Here is a 26,747-nt window from a genome sequence, read left to right on the forward strand (position 1 = left end):
GTGACCCCAATGTCAATTTGTCTTTTATTTTACCCACTTGGAACCTCCATCGAACAAAAGACATGAAAACTGCAATATACATCTAGGGCAGCTGTGTAGAAACGGCATGCTCCCACGAGACTGAAATATAATATTATCCCAGTTGACTTATACATGTGAAATGTTTCACCTGTGTATCACTTAATTGTTGTTTCAGGGTGTCCCTTTTGTGTCCTAGCTGCTGACTTGTTACATTAAATTTCTCTTTGAAATCCTGCTTTTTCTGTAGTAAATGTTTCCGCTTCTGTAGAAGAAAGAGAAAAAGCACTTAAATTCTAAAGACAGCCTAAGGATGCTATATAGCTTTGTTACACAAAATCATTTGTAGGATAATATCCAGAAAGTATTCAATATGAAATAGTGCACACAGTGCATGTAACATCTAGGTACACGCTAGGTAAGATTGATTTTTAGTTTAGAGAACATGTAAGTTCAAACAAGTGGCAAGAGGAATTAAGTAAAACTGAAAACTCCGGATCCTATGGGCTGTTCTGAAACATATAAAGTATAATGTGCAATTTCAGATTCAAACTGCCATGTTTTTTTACCCACAATGCAAAATTTTCCCCAAAATCCATTGTGGAATTGTGGCAAACCTTTGTGTACTTTTGCCATCCTATCTGTGTCTATATGTTTTCACCATCTTTCTACCTATAGTGCTTCTTACCACAATTAAAGGATGTAGTAAAAAGTAAAGCAAGTCTTATTTTAAAATCCCCTGAAATTACTCTTAACAGCCCCCAGAATAACATATCCTTCTCCCTGCATGCAGATCTTTTTTGTTTCTCTATTACAGAACAGCAGCTTTTTGTTATTTCCTTGTCTAGCATGAAGCTCCACCCCTTTTGCTTTCTGAGCACTCCTTCCCTCTCCAACCTTAAAGAGGTGCCCACTAGGGTGGGGAATATATTTCCAAAACTTCAAACATTAAACCTGTGGGACTGGCTAATAACACAACAATTCTACATTGTAATAAATTTAATTGGCTATTTATTTCATTGTTGTGCGTCAGATCTCCATCAATAAAGCTACTGATTTAAATAAAAAATGCATGTCCTCATCTGAATATCTATTTAAACATCTGAGGAATAAACAGACTGCACAGTTCAAGACAAAGACATATACTTTACTCCACACCCCTTTGCTCTCCGAGACTAATAATGTGATCTTTGTCACTTTTTACTTCTATATTTTACTAAGGGAAGGGTTTGCAACATTACTCAATGACACTGCTAGCTTTAGCTTACACTAAAAATAAACCCCAGTGTTATTTATTCAGCTTTTATTGTTGGGTTGGTTATATAGTGCATAACATTGTTTATATTTTAGTATTTGAAAGTTAGAATATTTTACTTCTTATCTAGTTCTGTAGAGTATGTATTTTCTACCTCAGTCTTTATTGCTTCTGTCTCCAGGTTTAGCAGTTACTTGCAACCAAAGACGGAGGGAGGAAGCGCTGCAGCTACCCCGGGCTGGTGTTGTTCTCTCCTAACAGGGGCACCAGCCCGGGGTACAAGGTAAGCGATTTAAGTCACTTGGGGGTGGCTAATATTTTGGCTCCCCCAAGTGACTCTGTCTTTCCTTCTCCTTTAAATGCAGGGCAAACAACATCAAAAAGCATCAGAGGCATAATAACAAAGGCCTGTAAATTTGTAATACTGGCCCCGGCCATGGCTGGTATTTTATTAGCTAGGCTGGTGAAATACAGGTATAGGACCCGTTATCCAGAATGCTTTGGAAGAAGGTATTCCGGATAAGGGATCTTTCCATAATTTGGATCTCCATATTAAGTCTACTAAAAAATCAATAGAACATTAATTAAACCCAAAAGGATTGTTTTGCTACCAATAAGGAATAACTATATCTTAGCTGGGATCAAATACAAGCTTCTGTTTTTTTATTACAGAGAAAAAGGAAATCAATTTTTAAAATCTTATCTATTTGATTAAAATGGAGTCTATGGGAGACAGGCTTTCCGTAATTCAGATCTTTCTGGATAACGGGTTTCCGGATAACGGATCCCATACCTGTACCAGCCAGGTGGCAACCGTACATCCACCACACTCTTAACTGGACATGAATTTCAAGTCACTGTATTTAATGGGAGCAAAGTCTGGAGTTTAACCCTGTTTATCAGTTTCTTGGAAATCCTCTGGAATATTTGACTTTACTTGACAGTTTTAACGAATGGGAACATCTACCACATTTTTGCTCAACAAAAGAAAATGTTATTCCAATAAACTTTTAAATAACCATTCATTTAAAAAGAAAAATGGTCTTATAGTTATATGTATATATGTTTGCAACTGAAAGCAGTGAAGTATTAGTTTATCCTTTTATGTTCTTAATATAACATTAAAACCAGGGACATAATTTCTAAAGCAAAAAACAGATTTATTGCGAAGTACAGACCCCTTTGAATGTACCCAATCATAAGTAGTGAGTCGACTGTTTTAAGCAGTGGTTTGGATTTGAGTTTTTGTGATTGTGATTCAAGGTTTGTTTGCGTTGAAACCCACAAACTCAAAATAGATTTTTTGAAACTTGAAGATTTATTAAGCTTAAAAAACTTGAAAAAAGCATCTGCAAATGGGCAAGTTAATTCTTCAACAGGAGTTGCCATAGGCAAAATGTAAGCAGTTTTTTTAATTCAAATTTTTAAAGTTTTTCACATTTTTTTGAAAGTTGGCTCATTACAAATGATGAATAGAATGTGATCTTTCAAGTTTTTTTCCCCATGTTTTTAATCAATCAAGTTTCATAATAAATATGCAGATTTTTGAGTTTGGGGAGTTTCAAAAAATTCAAATTTTATGCCTCTAATATTGTAATGCAAAACATGAAGCTCTTTTTATATTCATTATCAAATGTAATCATTTGTGTTCATGTCAATCTATAGAGTACCTTGGTTTTACTTCATTACAATAAGACAGGATATACACAATGTTAAAATACAAGCGCTCTATACAACAATATAATCATACCTGTTTTATTAGCCTTAATGACTATTCTGGAGCAAAAATAACAAACAATACCTCAGACTTTATATTGTGCAGATCTCTTAATTTATGGATTTTGGGCTTCAAGTTAGCAGTGAGTGCTTCAACCTCTTCAACAGCCTTTTGCAGTTCTTCTCTAATTTTCTCACTTTCTTTTTTGCTTTGTTGCATATTTGCCATAATTGCTGTAATCTGTGCCTGATTATAAAATGTTCAAAATGTTAATGCATGCACCAGTGCAAATAAAACAAAAGAGCATCATTTGAACCAAATATATTGTATAAGACTAGTGCCACAGCAGGAGGATTCTTGACCTGCAGATAAACACAGGCTGGGAAATCTGCCCCGTGTGCCTGCTTGCAGGCCCCACAGTGGCTCCAGATGCAAACATATCAGAAAGCAGTTAGGAGCATAGGGGCCCAAAGGGTGCTTCTAGTCCAGCTGCTGAGGTGGCAACACCCACCTCACCCCTCCCGGACAGGGATTCAAAATGGATCCTGGCAATTTAAGAACATAGAGGCCCAAACAGCCCCACACCAGTATAATAATTAGTGACTGTCTATGGCATTTTATAGCAGCCCCCCCTGGCATTTGCCAGAATCCACAGATTGCCAATCTGGGCCTGCCCATATACCATAGAGGCTGGTTACAAATACAGTTATGTCAGAATCCCATCTAAGTCTCTCTAGACCTGTATGCCATATACAGTATTTTTATTGACATCATGGAGTACATGCATCATACAAATAAGTCAAATATCTTGGCTTTTTTTGACTGATTCTATTCAGTATATTTACAGAAAACATTTTTTAGATATTCTTTTACAGTTCATCCTTAAGTGTTAATGGGAAAGGTCACCATAAATAGTGTTTTTGTTCAAGATTAAATTGTACTAGCATTTGCAACTCAAGGTTTTCTTTCCAGAGAGGCAACAAATAAATACAAGTGCCAATGTTACTTTGATCATGTCCATCTGTAACAAAAAGTTAAAGGGGAAGTATATCTGTATACATCTTTGCTAAAAATTAGCACAAAAATAGGACTTGTATTGTACATGTATTCAATTTAATAAAAAAACATATTTTCCTAATGTTTTTGCCATTTTAAAGCTCTAATGGGAAATTGTTTTGTTTATTGGAGAACTCATCCATTCTTTCCCACCTATAAAGAAAGAGAAATATTAACTCTCTGTTTAAACAAGCCCAGTCCTGCAGCTTTTGTTAGGCTTTGAGATAAGAAAAATCTTATTATGTAGAGGAATTATCAAAGGGGTAGTAATTTGTTTTACTCGTGTCTTCTCTGCTCAACAGAACCAAAAAATGAGAAGAAGCCAGAAAATGGTTTAATAGTCACTTAGGTTGAGGGTAAGATCAAAGTAGTTGAGAACTGTAGCATAGATAGTTTTAAAGTATTTACCTATTGTGGGACTATTTTAGGTGAGCCACAAATCTTAGAAACAAAATGTACATTAATATTTCAGCTAAAAAGCCTTTACTTGATAAATAACAGAAATGTACAGAGAAATCAAAGAAAACCATGTAAACTTGTTTCTTATTACTGCACATTAACCATTTATTACCTGGGTCTGTTGGCTTGTTCTGGTTTGATCCATGATTTGTTTTCTTAGTACATCAAGCAGGTTCTTTAAAATAAGAATAATAATCGTCTTCAAAATTACATTCTCAACATCTGCTTTTTGAAATCACGTTGACTGGAATGAGTACATTAAAAATACAAATATATTATTGTTATAACAATATAAAAATGTGTCAAGTATGGAATCTATTATCCAGAAACTCATTTTCCATAAAGCTCAGAAAAATATTAATGCCATGTCCCACATATTTTAAAGGCCATTTTTTGTGCCCACTTTGCTGTGTGTCTGCAATGATAAAACAACACATTAATGGTAACTATTCCAGCATAAATCCATGCTGAGTTTAAATTTAATGTTGTTTAATGTTCAAATGCATTCAAATGATTCTAGGTATATAACTGATTCCAAGTATAACGGAAATAAAAATGGTGCTGCATTAACTCAAACCCAACCTATGTGTGTTAAAATGATATTACTCACATTTTTCACCTCAAACCATTCCACCTTTTTTCTGTTATTACAGGCATGAGACCCGGTGTTCAGAATGCTCAGGACTCAGGTTTTCCTGATAAGGGGTATTTCTGTAATTTGGATCACTATAACATAAGTATGCTGGTACAGACTTAAACACATCCTTTAAACACAATAGGAATGTTTTGCCTCAAAGAAGTATTATTGATATCTTTGCAAAGATCAAGTACAAGGTGCTGTGTCCTTATTATAACGAAAAAGGAAATATGTTTCAAAAATTTGAATTATTTGATTAAAATAGAATCTATGGGAAATGACCCTTCTGTGATTTGGAGCTTTTTTTTTGTTTTAATGGGTTTCCAGCTAACAGATCCCATACTTGAATGAGTGAAAGTAGTTTAATTGCCAGCACTGCTTCTAGTTCTTGTATTAGAAGCAGCTCTCAATATAATACAAATACCAAAGACACACATCCTGTAGCCAGACACACCACAAGGTAGAGAATTATTACATTGTAAAATTAACAAATTTACATGCTGCTTAAACAATCTGAATGATTTCTGAATTGTTTAATCACTTAGCCTCTTTTTATGGGTTAGTCCTTCATCTCCAATATGGAAGCCCAAGGTGAGGAACACAATGGACTGGGACCACAGCTGGGACTCATGACCCTAACAAATGTACCCATAATTTCGTCCTTTTTGAGGGAGTAACTAGAAATCACAGGGCCCCATAGCAAATATTGTATAACCCTGAACCCTGAGAGAATGATCTCTTTTACCTTTACATAGTAAAATGACACATGAACTGAAACTTACTGGGCCCTTCATTTTGTGGCCTTATGTCCATAAACCTCCATAATATATATCCCTAATAAATAACACTGTACTTCATGTTCACAGAAGTGAACAAATATGCATTTTGGCACCAAAATCTACTGTGCGTGTGTGTGTGTCTGCACCTAGTCCATTGCAATGGCTCTAGCTGTAGGAACAAGGAAAGGCTGGTGCCAGCATAAGGGCTAATTCTTGGCCATAGTTTTCCACCGGCTGAGAATCAGCACAATTGGCATTAGCCTAAATGCTTTATAGCACCTTACAGATATTTACATTATGTTCATTCTTTTCTGAGCTACAGGTGATATTATCTGCATGCACATCCTGTAAAGTCATCACTTCACTCCTAATCTCAATGTAAGCAATAATTAGAAAGAAATTAAAATCTGTTAAATGACTAAGCATTTGAAATTAGCAGGATTATAACAATTTAAACCAATTTTAATATCATAACTGACTGCACTACAAAGTTATTTGCATATTTAAACAGCAATAACAATTTTCCAAAATCAAAAGCCTTATTGCAAATACAGCAAATAACCGCTTAGGTGCCTGAAGCCTACCCTGGAAATACAGAGAAACATGTAAAAAACGTGTAGGACACAAGTTTTCTCAGAATTCCATCCATGTTTTTAATAAAGAAGGTATTTTAACTAGATATTTATTTATAATTATTTTGGAATATATGTTTTACAAGCGATTATCACAATATTTTAGGGTTGAAATTCAGGCTGATTTCTGGCTATGGCACATCATCAATAATGCTGCAGATGGCACCCATGATTGTGCAAACAATGCCATCTGAGCACCAGAAAACTCAAATATCTTGAATTTATGAGTTTACAATGAAAATATGCACAGCAAGGCAGTAACCATTGCACCACAATAAGTAGTGTTAGAATAGAATTGTTCACATTCTGCATGGCCTAATTATTCAGATATTAATTTGTGTCAATCCCCCATGAGTGTACAGTAGTAAATTGTAGCAGCAAGTTTAATGACACAATGTTGTTCAATGTTATACTACATTGTAAACAGTTTATTAACTTTAATTTTTAACTTGAATATTTCCTATGCCTTATTTTATTAATAGCGCTTTCTACATTTCTCATTAAACAAATGACATAGCTGTAAGTGAGAAATCTAATCTGATTTAGCATTCAAAATCGAGCTGGTGTGATAAATACAGTAGAGAGAAATTAATTGTGCTCAAGCAGCACTGCCACCTACTGGCTATTTGTACTAAGTGATATTATGAAACATTAAATTAAGGGTGATACTAAATGCAATTCATACATTTTCAGAACTTTATAAAAAAGACACCATTTACTTTCATGACGTGCCTAAAATATCAGAAAAGAAAAGTTGTTTTGTTTTTTTTTAGAAAATAATTTGCGCCTGATAGAGCACCTATTGAACAATATTGAACAATGGTTATAGACAAAACAAAAATCTATGCTGTCTGCAAATGACTAGACAGTGGCCCAGCACACCACAGTCAGGGGTTTAAGCACAGTCAAATCACAAACATTGTGTATTGCATATTATGCATGGTCCATTTCAAATACTTTACCCCCCACATTGTCAATGTACTTCATTTGCCAATGACAAAATCCATTGCGAATGCTTAAGATTTTGATAGGCCAGACTGACTGTATAGAAAGCTCAACACAAAGCACTCAAGGGGCTATTAATTATGGTGCTTAACAAATGTAAATAGTGCCTGAGCATAGGCTAAAACAGCCAGTATATCCCTTGTTTTTCCCTGAGCTAAACAGGGCACACACACACAGGCTAAGTCAAAGCATGCTGAACCCCTATTATGCAGGGTTATTATCTGTGCACTGGTAATCTAATTAACTGCATTTTGGCATAACTTTTTTTCAGTCTAAAAGCCACCCTGCACTGTGTGTTGGGTCATCATTTTTTGCTGGTAACCAGTTTTACCATAACTGATGCGAGAGCTAAAGAAAGTAAGCTATTATAATAAGCATATTTTCAAAGGGGACCTGTCACCCTAAAAAATAATTCCAAATTATGTTTTATTGCGTTTGTCAACCAAAATAAACACTACATACACTATATACATTATTTAGCTTTTATCACACAAGTAGGCAGGCGCCATTTTGTAAGCACCGTTATTAAGGCAAGCTTTACACCATCCCAAAATGTTGAATACAGGACCAAATGTCCATGACCATGCAATGGATGGTGAAAATGGAGGGACAATGTGGGGAGGACAGTTACACCTAGCAAGTGCTGAATGGAAAGTGAAAGTAACTGATTGCACAACTTCTATGCTTAAGGCATAGAGGCGAGGCAGGCAATATGATTGACAGCTTACATTTTTAAATACCTTTGGTATGGATGTTTTAATAAAAAAAAAATGTGGGTTTCATGTTTAATTTGAAAAGCACTTATTATACAGCTTTTTATGTCTGGGTAACAGGTCCCCTTTAAACTTAGTTTTCTTTGTCTTGCTCTTTTGTGTCAGGTTTGGAAGGACACATTTGTAATTTAAAGGTTAAGCTGAAGCTGTAGCACTAAAGACTGCAAAGTGGTCTAATGCTTATTTCTTATGTTGCTGCACTCTGTGTAACACTTATGTGCTGATTGAAGCCTAAGCTGGGACCATGCCACCAGGGGTTGTCCATGTGCCAGCCACTTTTACTTCTCACACTGCAAAATGGTATACTGTTTAATTTATCTTTCACCTTCAGACGTGTCTCTTCCCTAAATGACCGATCTTCTGCATCTGCTAGCAAGGTTTGCAATGCTGTGTGTCTCAGAGACAACTGAGAGAGATCTTGTGTCACTTTTAATATTTGTTCTTCATCTGCAAGGAGATTTTTTTGCATACGTATAATATCTGCTTCATGGTTGGCTCTTGCTTTGGAGCTGTTTAATACAATTCAGACAAAAAATTACATATTTACATATTTAAACATATTTCATGCAGCAATATCAAACACACAGAATGCAGAGATTCACTTTTCAATGGTTAAAGTAAGCGAGAAACCTATTTGGAAAGGCTACCAATAGAAGGCTTTACACTGGAGAACCTATAATTATACAGGGAGTTATGTAAACCTTGTTGTTGAATAACCTATAATTATATAGGCCAGTTCCATTCAACTGGCGGCCTGTGGGTCACTTAGGTGGTACTCAAATAAAGCTACTTTTTAATCAAGAATTCTGCCTGCGTGCCTGCTCATCAAAAAACAGAAATTCCAGCCCTCAGTACCTCGGTTGCATAGCTCTAATATAGGCTGTAATGTCAGGCAGATCATGGAGCTCTAAGGGGACTTATAATATCCTTATATTTTGCAACAAGAGGAACATTATTTTTATAATATACAACTTTCAGTAAGTCCTGTGACCTAAATTTCATCACTATGCACTGATTAGAATTGATAACATCACTAAGCGCCCATGGCTTGAGTATTATATATAAATGTATAGTTGAGTATTATATATACTGTAAATGTATAGTTGTCAATCTATTTTTGGGGAGGTTATGCCTTCCAAAATCTTTCGTATTTCCCCCAATGATTATTTGAGTGTAAAATTTTGCACCATTTAATAAGACATGACATAAAGTTTAGTAAATGCAATGTGCAAGTGGTGGCCATGAACTTTATGCCTGGTTTGTGGCAGATGTAATGTATCTTGCTTGCTCCTCTGCATGCCGTGCCTTGTGCCGAGCGCCTCATCATGTTGAAAGTTACTGGATACAATGGCACTAGGTGCAAGACAATTTAGCTGCAACCGCTTGGTGCATGGCATTTAAAGGGGTTGTTCACCTTTAAATTAACTTTTACTAATTATTTACCTTCTTCTTCTCTTTGCATAAATTGGGGTCACTGACCCCAGCAGCTAAAAAACTATTGCTAACAAAGTCAGTCCATACACTCACGGTTCCTTGTAAACTCAGTCCGTGCAAATCCTCCTGATGCACCTGGCCAGGTGCCTATAGTAATGAGCTACATGCTCTCTTCATCAGTGTGTACTTTTTACACTGATGAAGAGAGCATGTAGCTCTTGAAACGTTTGGTCTGTATGTGCACTCCGCAATAAACAGGTTGGAGGTATTTTTTTACACCAGCAATTTCTTTTGTGTGCTTTTTTCCCCCTCTTTTTCTTATGCTCAAAAAACTATTGCTCTCGGAGGCTACAGTTTTATTGTTATTGTTACTTTTTGTAACTTTCTTTTCTATTCAGTCCCTCTCCTATTCATTTACTAGTCTCTCACCAAACCACTCCCTGGTTGCTAAGGTAACTTGGACCCTAGCAACAAAAAAGCTGCTGAAATTCCAAACTTGAGAGCTCCTGAACTGAAAATGAAATAACTAAAAAACTACAAATAATAATGTTCCCTACTATTAGTGGGACAATATCACTTCAACTCCTTTTTGGCTTTTGAAATTTAGAGGAAATAGACAGACTGTAAGGACACTTATCTAAATCAGGTACATTGTGGGGATTACAGGTCTAAAGACACTTTATTTATGTGGCACAAACAAGTCTACACCTGTTTCTGAGCAAGCAGGTCCCTTTATGGAGCATTTGATGAGAAAACAGTAAAAAAAAAGTATGCGAAATAAATACACTTACGTGGGTATGTAATATAAGGTACTAAGTTTGCCCAGGAGCAGTAACGTATAGCAACCAATGAACTCTAGATCTGCTCTCAGGGAAGGTTCAGTAGAAGATAGTAGCTGTCATGCACATTGAATGGCAAAGAAGGTAGCAGCCACATTATACTCTGGGACAAGCGCAAACTATACCACATAAGGAACATGCTGAACATATACAATGGTATTTCAAGAAAGATCTTTACAAATATGTTGTTTCTTAAACCTTTTTTTAATTTTATCTGGCATCCTTCTCATACCTACAAAGTGATTTTTGTACTAGTTTTCTATAGGTTTGTCTATATATATATATATATACTTAAATAAGCCACATACAGCCAAATCTGGACATTTACCTTACTTGGTCACCCATGTGGTGGGCCAAATCAAGCTGATCTGATTGTTCAACAATCAGATTATAACAATAACCTATGTAGACATTAGCTGTCACCAACTCAGTAGTTACCAGCCAATGTGTATAGGGCAGATCAAGCATGTCTTCAGAATCCATCAGGTGAGGACAACATTGGGCTGGTAATGCTTTTATGCTTGCAATCAGCATATAATGCATCTGTTTTTTGTGATTATAGGTGTAATCTATCAAATAGATAGAAAAAAAGATTCCCATGCTTCTAAGTGACATCACTCAGAAGAAAGGATACAAATAAGAGTGCATAAATTATATGCAAGAAAATAATCTACCACTTCTACAGTGCAAGGAACATCTTCTAAAACCAAGCTCACAAACAAAAGAAAAAATAACCCCCTGTATGTGCACATCTGTCAGTTTGAGAACATCAGTTGTTGTGGCTGCAAAGTACTCAGCACGAAGGTACTGCATTTTATATATACTGTATATATTTTATAAGTCATAAGTCATGATTGTAGTGACCATGTTTCGGTTTTTTGGGGGGGGGGGGAGAACTACTTCCTTACAGCCTAACTCCCTTTACAAAAAGCATCAAAACCACAGATCCATAGCCCCAGATTCATTTTGACTTCAACAATGCAAGGACAAAACCATAGTCAACTGCATTTAGATAACCTGTTTTTTATTTTTGTTGATAGGTCTTCATTTTCCAGCATAAGTGTCCTATTCTGATATTCCAGATCTCTCATGGCATGAAGCTTGTTATGAAGAAGATTTTCAAGATGTGATAGTTGAGAATTAATATCAGATTTCTAGAAAAAAGTATATAATAAAGTTATAGGCGAGCTAATCCTTATAATGATGAATATATGATATGATTATATGAATATCAGTCTTCTACCCAAGCAGCAAATACTACATTTGGGAGAATAAAAAAAAAAGCATATGAAAAGGAGAGGAATTTAATGTCCCGTGGTATACAGCTCTACTGGTTATGGGGATCCAATCGCCTGGAGTATACTAGTGGCTTTTGGGCATCCAGTGTATTGTGGTATACAGCACTTGTAGTTAAAGGGGATCCAATCCCCTGGAGTATACTACTGTCTAATGGCAATCCAGTGCTTGTGTTATACAGCACTGGGCTAATACAGATATAATGTCCCATGTTACAGCACTGGTGGCTACTAAAGTCACTAAGAATATACAGAACACTGTTGCCAGTAATGCTTTTCTATTACAAATATTGTGTTTTCATTAGAATGAATACTTCTCTGCCCAATGCCTTACTGTGAGCTCAGCTTCTTGTGACAGCTTTGAACACTCAGTTCCAAGATCCTTGTTTTTAATTTCTTGTTCTTCTAACTCATATTTCAGATCAGTTACCTGCACAAAAGATGAGAAAAGATAATAAAATTAGGTGTTACACATTTCAAGTACTATAGGATTGTACATAAAATTTCCGAATTTCCGCTTTTCATGTATTTCAGTTTTGCAATCTGTAAAAATGTTTTTTTCTTTTAAATATAATTTTAAGAACAGCTAACAGGTTCAAAGGGTTACGGTAACAATAATACCACCGAGTATGTACACATGAACTGTTTAATTCTGTATGAAGGATAAATTAAAATGGTGACTCTGTGGCTGTACTCCAGTGGAGCAGTAACCAGCAATATCAGCCCAGATATAAAAACAGAAATATTCACTGTGAAAACAAAGTAATATAACTAGCAGGAATCGCTATCGATAAAAAAAAAAGGCAGATAACATTTTGGTTTTAGAATATATTAAGGGAAAAAAGTAATATTTAGAAAACTTTTCTTCTGAGCCTTTGCAATGATATTCTGTATTACTGGCAGATTAACATAACAGTGTTTTAAGCACATTTTAAATTTAATAGCATTAAGGCTACTGTCCCATGGGGCGATGTAGGCCTTTCGCCGGTGGAAAGGCAGATGCATCGATTTAGTTTTCCAAAGTCACGCAAACTTTCTTTCTGCAGGGAACTTTGCGCGTCTTCAGAAACATGAAGTTATGCATAGGCCTTTCCACCTTTATTGCAAGTGGAAAGGCTTTTCATGGAGATTGGTCACCCAAAATAGCAGAGATTTATCGCAGGTGACTGATTGCCCTGTGGGACATCAGCCTAAGGTGACCACACACAGGCCACAACCCATATTGTTCTATGAGTGATCAGCCTGCACACACAAAGGATGACATACGAAGGGACATACATATGTATGGCAGCTTTATTCTTTATGCTGAAAAAAACATACTTTTTTTTCTGGAAAAATAGAGCCCCCTGCCCTGTCCCCTGTCACAATGAGCAAAAGAAAGCATGGAAAGTATCAACAGACCTTTCTGCTTCAGTAAAAATAAGCTAGTAACAATTTGCCAGCCCTTGAGTGGAATAAACAGCAGCTCAGATAATACCTTCATGATATTAGCAGTGTAAAAACAACTATTTAAATGTAAAGCCCTGATTAGAGCTTATTCCTAGGAATAAAATATATACACTGAATCACCTAATGCAGGATACTTAGTGCATCTGGCAAAACACTGCAACGTCACCTTAAACAAATTTTTACTATGCTGAGTACATATATACTGTGAGAAAGAGAGAGATTATAGCCCTTTTACATCCTTTCCCTTGAGCCACCATTTAGTAATGGGCTGTGTGCTCCCATAGAGATCACCTGACCAAAACTAATGCAGCTCTAACTGTAACAGGAAAAAGCATGGAAGCAAAAGACAGAACTCTGTCCATTAATTGGTTGATGTGGCCTAGCATGTATGTGTGCCTTGGCTTGTTTGTGTGCACTGTGAATCCTATGATCCCAGGGGGCGGCCCTTAAATCTTCTATTTAGGATTACCCAATGGCACATACTACTAAAAAAAGGATATTTACATTTAATGGTTTATTTAGATGAAGCAGGGTTTTACATATGAGCTGGTATATGTAATATATTTGTATAGAGACCTACACTGGTTGGGGGGTATAGTTCTCCTTTAACCCAATGGTACTGTAAAACCAAAAAGGAAATTTCTTGTAATACTGTTTATTAAAAAAAAAAACTGTTTTGTGTATCACAGAAAAAAACAAAATTCTGTTCTTCAAAAGGTCCACCGTGAAGTGGAAATGATTGCTTACTGGACTTAATGCCTGTTGTTCTGTACCTAATTTAAATTGGTTCTCAGTCACGGAAGATGCTGTTAGCTGCTTTTTATCCTTCACAGCCAAATTATATAAAGAGTAACTCAATCAGTTGTAACTTCAATCTCCCCTTATTAAGGCATTATACACGTCTTGGGCTGCTGAAGTTGCTTTCAACCTTAAGCCCCAGATGTATTTCAAGGTAGACATTAAACAGGAATTTCAGTTTGTTATATGCCAAGTAAGCAGACTTGTACTTAGTAAAACAAATTAAAAAGAAAAAAGAAAAAGTGCACCTATACAGTAAATCTGTTAACCATAATGTACTGTATCCACTAATAATTTTAGTTCACAATCATTACGCAGGATATGAATAACATATAATATACAGGTTGCCAACATAAAATAACATTTCCACACCCTAAGCTTCTATTAGATTTAATTATAACAGCTAAGGGGTTAAACATTCTATTCAGCAGCTTTCTTTCAGGCATAGCCCAGTCTATTGCAATTTTATGCAAGTGACTTCAAACCCTTTTCAATGTCTTCTACAGTAAAGGCCTTCCACAAGAGCATTCACATCCCTGTAGGCTCCCATACCACTTTATTGTTCCTTAATTAGGCCAGGTTCCACTTCTCTCAAGGACAACTGAATCCTTCCAGCTCTCCTTCCGGTAACCTCTCACCCATAAAATCTTAATTGCTAGTTATGCTTCCCAGTAGCCCTTCCTATTCTCTCACTAGCTTCTTTAAATCCAATCTAAAAGCAAAATAAAATTAACAAAAACCCTATAAACAAAACACAGGGTTTATTGTATCACAAAATTAATAAACAATTAAACAAATGTTATTATAAATCACAAGTAAAGAATCCATCCCTGTTATAAAACAGAGGCAGCAGCATTAAAGGAACCTTAACACACAAAAATGTGTCAAAGTAATTTGAATATAATGTGCTGTTGCCCTGCAGTGGTAACACTAGTGTGTTTGCTACAGAAAGATTACTACAGTTTATATAAATACCCTGCTGTGTGGCCATGGGCCAGGCATTTAAGATGGAAGAAAATGTACAGATTACATAGCAGATAACAAATAAACTATGTAGATTACAATGGTATTTAATATTATATCTGCTATGTAACCTGTGCTTTTTCTCTTCAGGTTGAATGGCTGCCTCATTGGCTACACAGTGGAGTATTTTTTTTTTTAAACTATAGTAGTGTTTCTAAAGCAAACACACAACTTTTACCAGCACAGGGCAGCAGTACATTATAACTTTACAGAACAGGGCAGCAGTACATTATAACTTTACAGAACAGGGCAGCAGTACATTATAACTTTACAGCACAGGGCAGCAGTACATTATAACTTTACAGCACAGGGCAGCAGTACATTATAACTTTACAGAACAGGGCAGCAGTACATTATAACTTTACAGCACAGGGCAGCAGTACATTATAACTTTACAGAACAGGGCAGCAGTACATTATAACTTTACAGAACAGGGCAGCTGTACATTATAACTTTACAGAACAGGGCAGCAGTACATTATAACTTTACAGCACAGGGCAGCAGTACATTATAACTTTACAGAACAGGGCAGCAGTACATTATAACTTTACAGCACAGGGCAGCAGTACATTATAACTTTACAGCACAGGGCAGCAGTACATTATAACTTTACAGAACAGGGCAGCAGTACATTATAACTTTACAGCACAGGGCAGCAGTACATTATAACTTTACAGAACAGGGCAGCAGTACATTATAACTTTACAGAAAAGTAATCACAAATAGTGATGAGCGAATTTTTTCGCCAGGTGTGGATTTGCAGCGAATTTCTGCATTTCGCCTTTGGCGAATTGTTTTGCGAAACTTCCGTGAAAATTCGGAGCGAAAAAATTTGGCGCACAGAATATTTTTTTGTTGTGTGTCAAACTGGGTGCGGTCGCGTCAAATTGGGCACGACCACATTTGATGCGACCGCACACAATTTGTGACGCACAACAAAAAAATATTCTGTGCGACAAATTTTTCTGCTGTTTGTGCACTGTTTGTGCGGTCACGTCAAGAAAACCCCGCAGTTGTGTAAAAAAAGCGCGGGCAACAAAAAAATAGACGCGGGCAACACAAAAAATCGCGCGACAAATGTGTTTCTCAGATTTTTCACCGTTTCGCAAATTTTATGGCGAAACAAAACAGGACAGATTCGCTCAAAGTAAAATTTAACTTTGAAAGGAAATCAGGATTTTCAATCATTGCCATAGCTCATAGGTTATTTTCCTTTACATATTGCACATTTTGCAATAGACTATTGCAGCTTTTACCTCACTAAAAGATTATACAAAACACAAGACCACTGCATTATTAAAAATGGTTAGGTTTACAACCATATGAATTTTCTGCTTCTGGAAAGCTGCCATTCGATGGGAGGACAGACTAAATTAACCATGCGTCTTTCGCTTTTTAAAGTTAATATGTTATTTCAATAAGTCTGTAGAAATGCTGAATATGATTTATATTTATTTCTGGCTAATATGAAATTATCAATCCAAAACTCAAATTTAATGCTTGAAAGGAAGTTAATTCCGTTGAGCTATGCACTTAAATCAGTGCTCTGCAGTCATTTTGTTTTCCTCTTTTTCACACCAGTTGGCATTCAACATTTAATTTTTCGACAGTACCACTGAGAATTTCATGTTAGTAAATCAGACAGATATTAAACCAATGTATCAATAACAAGCTGTGAATACGGTGAACTTTGTTTTGGGTCAGATCCTTTGGTTTTTTTACCACTGATTAATAGATCTTATGGGACTCTTCTGTATAATTAAATTTTTACATACAAAACCTCCACAGGTTAGACAGATGTCAGAACAGTAGACTCCTCCCATTTGTTTCATTTCCTATCTTTTTTGCTTGTGAAATGCTTGACTACATACACAGAGCTAAACTCCACTGATGCAGTCAAAATATTTATTTAACTATTTATTTTATTAATTTCAGTCATGTTGACTGAATTGACGGCTTTTCCTTAAAGTTATAAATATACATATGAGCTATTAGAATTTAAGACACATGTAACTATATAATTATTAACAGGGGTGTGTTAAGCATTCACCCCTTAAAAGGAAAAATGGGCAAAGTACAAACCTCCCAGTAGGCACACAACGTTTTGTGCAATTTTTTTTTTTCGGACCATGTGTGGGTTTGGAATTATCTTCCCGATAATTTTTGTACCAAGGTGAATGGTTGTTTAGTTGATCGCCAGGTTAGGAAATTTTAGTCGGATAACAATAAAATCTGTGCATGTATTGTATATCTGACAATATCTTTGCTGGACCTACAATGCATTTCCAGGAAGTCACTTTACATTTTACATTACATTAACATTTATTTATAAAGCGCCAACATATTCCGCAGCGCTGTACAATAAGTGGGTTACATACATTGGACATACAGAGTAACATATAAAGCAATCAATAACCGATACAAGAGGTGAAGAGGGCCCTGCCCAAAAGAGCTTACAATCTACAAGGAGAAAGGGTTGAGACACAAGGTGTGGGAATGGGCATGACCAGAGTTGTGAGAGGTGGGGCACAGGGTATTGCTAAACTAGATTAGGGTAAGCCTCTCTAAATAAATGTGTTTTTAGAGATTTCTTGAAGGCAGAGAGATTGGGAGAAAGTCTGACAGTTTGTGGGAGCGAATTCCAGAGAAGCGGGGCAGCCCTTGCAAAGTCTTGAATGCGAGCGTGTGAGGAGGGAATGAGAGAGGAGTTGAGGAGCAGGTCAGTAGAGGAGCGTAACAAGCGGGTTGGATGGTACCTAGAGATGAGTTCAGAGATGTAGGGTGGGGCAGAGTTATGGACTGCTTTAAATGTGAGGGTCAATAGCTTGAATTTTATCCTGGATGGTAGGGGAAGCCAGTGCAGGGATTGGCAGAGTGGCATGGCAGAGGAGGAGCGGTTGGAGAGGTGTATGAGCCGGGCAGCAGTATTCATTATGGACTGGAGAGGGGACAGTCTTTGGAGGGGAAGGCCAATTAATAGGGAGTTACAGTAGTCCAGGCGAGATATTATAAGAGAGTGAATAAGAATTTTGGCAGCATCTTGGGTGATAAATGATCGGATTTTGGAGATATTTCTTAGGTGAAAGTGACATGATTTGATAAGTGATTGGATATGAGGGGTGAAGGACAGGGCAGAATCAAGGATAACCCCGAGGCACCGGGCCTGGGAAGATGGGGTGATAGTAGAATTGTTAACCGTTATAGATACCTCGGGAACAATGTGGGCGTTGGATGGGGGAAAGAGAACCAGTTCAGTTTTAGAGAGGTTTAATTTCAGGTAACGTTGGGACATCCAAGTGGAGATAGCGGACAGGCAGGAAGAGACGCGAGTTAGAAGCTCTGGGTTGAGATCAGGAGAGGAAAGATAGATCTGAGTATCGTCAGCATAGAGGTGGTACTTTCTTACGATTGGTGTCTGCCAACTATTTCAAGTTCAGAACATCCTCAGATTCGTTATCTTTAGGGCTTTATCCTACAATTTCAGTCTGAATGTTAGTTTTAGATCGTTGCATTTGAACTTATGATGATCGAAATCTGAAAGATCTGAATGTGTATGGCCACCTTTACTGTAACTCCAGTTACAGCACAGCACAATGCTTGTAATGATATCACTGTCAATGACATCACAGCAGACTCCACGGGGGGCCTGGAGGACCAGGGGATGCCTGGGTCAGAGGGTCTGCTGTGTGGTAGCTCCTTCTTATAGCCCAATCTACCTTCTAATTTTTGGACAGACAGCCAGCAGTGGCATGAGAGGGGCCAAAGGAGAACTCTGCATGTTGGGCCCTGCAAATGTATTTTCTTGCGGGGGACCAGCCCATAGTTGCTACACTACTAATCACTGTGTAGAAATAACCCAAAGAGTTATATAGAGTATCTAGAGACATTTGTTGTTTTAATACCCCCTGTTACTTACTTGCTGGTTCCATGATGTTTCGCTTCCATTTAAAGTCTGCTTTTCATTTGTCAGGTCAATGAGAAGATTTTTACTTTTAGCAATCTTTTCCTCTGTAAATGATATCTTTGAATTGTATTCATCCCATGTTTTCTTAGAGCACATTAAGTTATCCCTGTTTCAAAGAGGTTGTTGATTAAAAAATAAGCAAAAATATAATTATGTTAGGGATGTGCTTAAAGGGTAAGTATACACCTATATACACCTTTTTTTAATAAGAGCTAAGTAAGAACTAATGTTGATAATAATAAAATTATAAAGCAAATTGTTTATATTTAAAAAAAATGGACATTTGCTTAGTTTTTTTTATGAGTTTGCTTTCCCATATACTGTTTCATGTTCTGAAATAGTTTAACTATCCATACTGAGTTCTGTATAAATGATCCTCTCTCCATACTTTACATTGGTTTACAGATAAGCAGAAGTCCAAACATGGCGTAGCTCCCATTTCTATGTCTGCCCTGTAGCTCAAGAAATAACAAAAAAAAACATATTTTTCCTAAATAAAACAATAGGAAAAGGTGTGTTCAACACAAGCCTTATTCATTTTTGTTGAACAAAGGTGTATAATGCCACTTTAAATACATACTCAATATAGAAACTCATAATAGGTCATGTCTAAAATGCTGAAGAGTACATGAATAAATTCTCTGCACTAGTGCCAATATTTATTATGTTCTTACTTGCATGACTGAAGATCTCTCTCCAGTTTATCAAGTTCAGCTCTCATGTTTGTTCTCTCTTTGTTGGCTTCTGATGTAGCTTGGTCAAAGCTCATCAGAGCAGATGTACATTTGTCTTTTGCTTCAAAAAGCAGGACTGTTGCCTTAAAGAAATTAGATACATTATTTGTATTACAGTACAAGGAAACACAATCTGAGTGTTTTTTACATGCAAATCATTAGAGACAATATGAAATGTTGTCCTTTATAACAGTGCTGACAAAATGTTTCCAAGTACTGAGTTGATTATCTGATATACAAAATAGTTGTGAATTACTTTGTAATGCAATGACGATCATGCTATATATAAAAAAGCATGCAAAGCTCTAGGGAAGTCTAAGGCTGATAAACAGTCCTTGAAGGGCCACATCCAGCCCCAGGGCTCGAGCTGAATAACTATGCTTTATAAGACTTGAATTTTCTGAACTGAACTCTTACAGCACAGTAGTTATCTGACATAGTGGAATTCAATGATAATTGGGATGTAAAACAAAGTGTGACAAGCTAATTAGCCAACTGTTGGAGAGATGGAGAATAACTATATGCATATTACAGCGTACAGATTCAGCCACAGAAATATAAACATTAAAAGATCAACAGTCCCATGCAGCCTGCCTAATTAAATCTCTGGGTACAAAAACAAAACTTGCAGTATTACTTGTTGTTGTCTCCAACAGTACCCTATGCTTACCTTAATCTTTCTTATATTTGTTAAACTTCTACCGTTGCCATGAGCAAACTTTAATTACTGACTAACCTTTCATAAAGAGTTTTCTGACATTTTAATCATAGAGTAGTTCATTCAGAGATCAAAATGACAAAAATTTGTATTTATGATCCAGAAAGTTTCTATCTATCTATCTATCTATCTATTTACTGTATCTAGCTATCTATATATCATCAAATTACATATAGACCACAAGGCTCAAAGTACATACAGTATACACCCTATAGTACTTGTTTTGTATCATATTGTATGTGATGGTAACAATATAATGTAATGTTTCAGTATGAAAAGTCATATTTATGTTACTGTAGACCTTCCTTACAATAGTCTGGAACAATTATTTGGTTTTCAGAAGAAAATTTATATAAATGTGAGACGGTTATAATACACTAAACCTACCTCTGCTTGAGCTTGTCTTATTTTATTTATAGCTTCAGTCTCGAGCTTCAGCTTGCCTTCCAGCAGAGGGCTGTGTTTCTTAATAAAGTCGATTTCCTCTTGCATTCTTGCATTGACTGCCTCTGTCTTGGCAGCTTTGCTCTGTGCACTTTCTAGCTCTTGTTGTTTACATGAGATGTGCCACTGTAGCTCAGAGATATCCTGAGCACAGTTTTCATACTCTGAAAAGAAATAGTGATATGTGATTTGTATAGGACATAAATAAATAAAAAAGATACTACTCTAGCCAGTACATACTGTGAGTATATGAAATATCAAGCAGAATTATATGCTTACTAAATCTTAAACATTTCCTTATATCTATAACAAATTCTTTATACTCCTTGTTAATAAATCCTAAAATGTAATGAATAATTTGGCATGTAAATGCAAATTAACATGTAAGTGCCAACTACTGTTACTACTATTAACATGTAAGTGCTAACATATTCTGCAGTGCTGTACACAAACACTAAGGGGCAGATTTACTAATCCACAAACGGTCCGAAGGCGTTTTTTTCGTAATGATCGGTATTTTTTCGACTTTTTCGTCGTTGTCGCAACTTTTTCATATGTTCCGCGACTTTTTCGTCACTGTCGTGAAAAAATCGGATTGTTTTTTCCTTCGTTTACAATCGTTCAACACAAAAAAATCGCGATGGCAACGAAATAGTCGTGCAAAATACAATAAAGTCGCAGCGGCGACGGAAAAGTCGCGACAAATACGAAAAAGTCAAGCCGGCGACGAAAAGACGGCAAAATTTTTGTTTCTAATCTGAATTTTTGCCATTCGGGATTTGAATTCGTGCTTTGGTAAATCTGCCCCTAAGGGTAACAAACTGCAGGTCCCTTGCTCAATGCCCTTCACAGGACTGAAAAGTGCAGTGGTGACGAGACAAAGGGAGCCCAAGACAGCCCTAATGCCAGCTGACACATGTGAAGTCCATGATCCAAAACAAAACGTTGAGCTTAATGAACATGTGCCTTTTCTAACACCTTCCATGAACTATGTTTTATCTCAGCATCAGGATTATCAAAATGGTAGGCCATTATGAAATTATAAAAACAAGTACTCTAAAATAACATGCCTTGACACACATTTCCCTACACATTATCCACACATTTCTGAGCTCAAATCATTTGTAGGAAATTTGTATATGAATATAGAACCATTCTTTTTTTTATTAAAAAAGACCAGTTAATTCAGTGCTTTAACAGTGGGGCCTCCATTATTTATGTGTATAAGTGCTTGGCACAACCTCCCTTATTCTGTCAACACTGTCAGCTTCTCTGCAAAAGCTATAACAAAGTATTTTCTATGGTTGCGCAGAATAAAACATTTCCATGGAAATACATTCTCACTCATTCTCAGTCTAGAGCATGTGCAAGTTGCTTAGCAATACTCATCTACACCTACATGTGTGTGAGCCTTGAACAAAGAAAACTTCACACGCATATATTTTACATTGATTTAAGTTGTTTGATTGGTCAGAATTTGTTTATATTTAATATTTGAAGTTCAGGGCTGTGTACATGGGCCCTTCAATTATGCTGGTGAGTTTTTCTATTTTTGTTGTCATATTGCAGCTTGGGACCGGCATCCCTAGGGGATACAAGGGAGCCCAAACCCAAAGCCAATCATAGTAAGATTTAGGGATGAATGTATGTTTACAGTTTCAGTTATGGCATGAGATTCCTTATCCAAATTGCGTCTAGAGTCTATTGTTAGCAAATATTTCTAATTCTAAAAATGAATTTGCTTTTCTCTTTAGTAATAAAACAGTACATTGTACTTAATGGTAACTAAGTTGCCTGAATCCATATTGGTGGCAAAATACTCCTTGTAAAGGATTTTTAGCAGACACAGTGATCCAAATTATGGAAAGATCCATGATCCAAAATAACTAATTATTTAAGTAGTTTCAGATAACAGAACCTTTACCTACAACTGTGGCATGGAGACACAGATGACTATGTGTCTGTATATCTGTAACCATGTTTTTAGCTTAAGGGTGCCCTAACAACCTTTGGCCCTGATAAGGGTACCTGAGCAATTAAATATATAGTGTACAAATACTAGACTTTTTCTTGCTTCATCGTGGCTAATATGATGTAAGCCTTGATGTGTCCATTTCAACAAAAAGACATATTTACCCTTCTGAACAGCTTCAGGAAGATGACTGCATTTCCACAAAGAGAGTCCATCGATTTTTTCAGTAAGAGCTGTCTGCTTCTTTTTTTCTAGTTTCAACAATGCTTCTGCTTCTTGACGGTCAGCTTCTAAGTGCCAAATCAGTTCTGCAACTTCTGAAATTACATTTTCTGTGTCTCTCCTAAAAACTACATTTCCATCTTGTTGGCAATCTGAAATGGAAGATTTGAAAGAAAACTAAAGCTTTAATTTAATAATACCATATTCTGCTCACGGAATCCAAGTTCTTGAATTTTTTACTTTTCCTTTCAAATACTTTTTGGACTGAACATGCAGGACAAGTGGTAAACTTCCCCACAATGAAATATAGTACACATGGAATACTGGTTATATATGCAACTTGGTACTGGTATGTATATACAGCTTATTATATACATAACAATATCTGAGCAATGCAGTTATTCGCTATATGGCCAAAGGTATCCTAACATCCCTTCTTATTAGTGGAATTTGTTATCTAAGTCACACCAAGTACTTCATTTGGAATTAATCCATTTAACTGTTATCAACAAATACTGGCATTAGAATGGGTTGTACCGATGAATTCAATGGCTTTCAACATGGCACCATCATAGGATGCACTTTTTCAGCCCATTTGTCACTTATCTTCCCTGCTAGATATGTCCTAGTCAACTGAAAAATCAAGTGAAATCCAAGAGTTAAGGTCCCCATACACGGGCCGATAGTAGCTGCCGATTCGGCAGCTAATCGGCCCATATATGGGCACTCCCGACAGGCCTGCCCGACCGATATCTGGCCTGAAATCGGCCAGATCTCGATCGGGCAGGTTAGAAAATCTAATCGGATCGGGGACCGCATCAACGAGCCGACTTTGCCTATGCCTGTCATTATAATTCGATCGCTTGGCCCCAGGGCCTGGATTCTCCTGATATCGCCCACCCGTAGGTGCCCGTGTATGGGGACCTTTAGTCACAAAGTGGTACATCTCACATACAGCCTCACGGAAAGGGGCTGCCAAATGGCGAGCAGTGTAGCACATAAATAACGGCATGGCTACAAAAGAAAAAACACAATATTGCCAAAATCACGTGGATGCAGTGGCAAGTCAAAATTATGCAGGCTCACTGTCAATTACAAGACCTCAGTGCTGACCTACAAAATGTCTCTGGGAGTAATACTAGCACAATAAATAATAATTTGTTTGGAGATTAAAGAGATAATGCCGTCCTAAATGTACTCCCTATTTAATAATATTTTTATTACACTTTTTTTGTGCTTATTTAGTTGGGTTATGTACAAAAGGTGCATAAACACTATCCAAATAAAAATAATATATATATATGCCAGCAGAGAGAGCCGCCCACTTTTCTTGTTTTATTCACTCACTGTGCATTGATGAAAGGAGTCGATGTCTATGGCAATTTAAATGAATAATTTTTTTTTGTATTTTGCCATACAGAAAAATAGAAAATCATAGCACCACACTCTTTCCGTAATTTGGATCTCCATAACTTAAGTCTGCTAAAAATCATTTCAATATTGAATAAACCCAATAGGCTTGTTTTTTCCCCAATAAGGATTATTTATATCTTAGTTGGGATCAAGTACAAGGTACTGTTTTATTATTACAGAGAAAAAGGAAATCACTTTATAAAATTGAAATTATTTGCTTATAATGGAGTCTTTGGGAGATAGCCTTTCCGTAATTCAGAACTTTCTGGATCCCATACCTGTATATGTTTTTTTTCTTTTAAACAGACTGAAAGGAAATTGTAATACTTTGATGAATGATTTCCCAACATCCCTTAGGCTTAAAGTGTAATGCAAACCCTTCCTTGGTTTTTTCCATTGTGAAGTGATGCTTGGACATGACGTTCCTCTGCTTTCAATAAAGATTGGTTCACCATGGCAGCAAGCACTTAAAACCCCAACCCAGGTGTCGCTAATCTATAAATACAGATTGCTGCAACTCTACATAGTGCATAGGGCCTACTTAACCAAGAGTAGGCTACACAAAATTGATGCTAACATCTCTCCCCTATGCAACAGATGTGGGCATGAGGAGGGCACACTTATACACACACTATGGTCCTGTACCAAGTTGAATATATACTGGGCCGAAATTCTAGATTCTCTATCTGAACTACTACAATGCCCTATCCCAAGGTTACCGGAAATATGTCTACTAGGGGTAACAACATCACTAAAACTACCCACAACTGATCTGCAATTCCTGCAGAAAGTACTATTCATAGCCAGAAAAGGGATTACGCGGCTCTGGAAATGCCCTGATCCTCCAAAACACCACCAATGGTACAATTCGGTGGGGGACCTGTGCAAAATTGAAAAAGCTGCTTATACTAAGAACGGAAATTACAATAAATATGTAGCAATCTGGAGTAAATGGAACAACGCATACAATTCTGTGTCATAAAAATCAATGTGTTATAGCTTGCTATCTATGTATAATATGATGAAGCTCTGTAAAATATTACATCTGCAATGCCTATGTTACAAAAACATTCCAAGCAAATGTCCAATGTACCTATGTACCTTTTCAATAAACTTACCTGAGTAAAAAGAAAGATTGGTTCACCGATTCTCTGGAAAGCTGAAATGTTGTTCTAAGCAACTTTCTGTTATACATTTCTTAAAAATGTTAGTGGTTTTAAAATTATTTGTAAATGTAATTGCAATTGAAAGTAGTATTTGCTTATCCATATTAGTAATCTGGCTCTTGCTCTTAAAACAATATAGTTCTGCTGCAGGTCTGTTTATCTGCTAGCTTCTGTTACATTGTTTCAGCAGTCAAAGCCAACAGTTTAGATACAAGATATGCATTCTCCTTTCAATTGCAATTACATTTAAAAAACTGAAAATGAATAGCTAAAATAGCTAAAGGAAATGAAATGTTGGTAGAGGGAGGAGACTACAAGAATAGAGTAAAAAGGACTGATGAGGAGGAAGGGAAAAGAAAATTAAAGGGGACCTGTCAACCAGGCATTAAAAGCTGTATAATAAAAATAATAAAAGTCCTTTAAAGGAGAAGGAAAGGCTACACAAGAGTTAATCTCTAAGAGCAGGCTTACCATCTGTGGTCTCAACGCTGCCCTTAAGTCTCCCCATATCCGGATCGTTTTGGTGCACTAAATCCAAAGCGCTGCAAAAACCACTGAGTTGTGTCAGGAACGCTCCCATGATGCATCGCGCTTCTGAAGACTTCACGACTTCTAATCCAGGCAGCACATGCGCAGTCTGCAGAAGTCGTGGACGCGCTCAGGCAGGCGCGCTCTCCCTCTTCACCCTCTGAACCGGCCTCTAGGAGCGCGCACCATAAGCGCATGCGCAGAAAAGGACGCGCGCCTAGGCTGGGGGAAGGAAGGAAGCTTGCGCATGCGCAGTACAGACGCCGAAGGAACGGAAGAGGGCGAACAACTTCAAAGATGGCAGCGCCATTCTTTAGATAGAGCAAAAAGTTTAAAGTAAGATTTTATAAGTTTTTCTTAATATAATTGGCCCCAAAGTGTAGCGTTTTTGTTTATCAATACTAGCACTATGTAATG

The 26,747-nt window shown here is 36.7% G+C and overlaps 1 protein-coding gene across 1 annotated transcript in view; it reads right to left on the reverse strand.

Annotated features, from left to right (window-relative positions):
- Window positions 1-26,747, reverse strand: part of ccdc178 (coiled-coil domain containing 178) — a 153,884-nt gene that overhangs the window by 117,198 nt on the left and 9,939 nt on the right. Inside the window, exons 6-15 of the mRNA XM_004915647.2 lie at window positions 23,166-23,375; window positions 20,973-21,193; window positions 19,808-19,950; window positions 19,086-19,239; window positions 12,234-12,329; window positions 11,622-11,758; window positions 8,657-8,840; window positions 4,618-4,680; window positions 3,075-3,236; window positions 170-283 (exon numbers count right to left, since the gene is read on the reverse strand). Of these exons, the coding sequence (XP_004915704.2) occupies window positions 170-283; window positions 3,075-3,236; window positions 4,618-4,680; window positions 8,657-8,840; window positions 11,622-11,758; window positions 12,234-12,329; window positions 19,086-19,239; window positions 19,808-19,950; window positions 20,973-21,193; window positions 23,166-23,375 (1,484 nt within the window). The remainder of the gene's footprint in view (window positions 1-169; window positions 284-3,074; window positions 3,237-4,617; window positions 4,681-8,656; window positions 8,841-11,621; window positions 11,759-12,233; window positions 12,330-19,085; window positions 19,240-19,807; window positions 19,951-20,972; window positions 21,194-23,165; window positions 23,376-26,747) is intronic.

Source organism: Xenopus tropicalis, chromosome 6 (assembly GCF_000004195.4).
Source record: "Xenopus tropicalis strain Nigerian chromosome 6, UCB_Xtro_10.0, whole genome shotgun sequence".
In the NCBI taxonomy this organism is placed as follows: Eukaryota; Metazoa; Chordata; class Amphibia; order Anura; family Pipidae; genus Xenopus; species Xenopus tropicalis.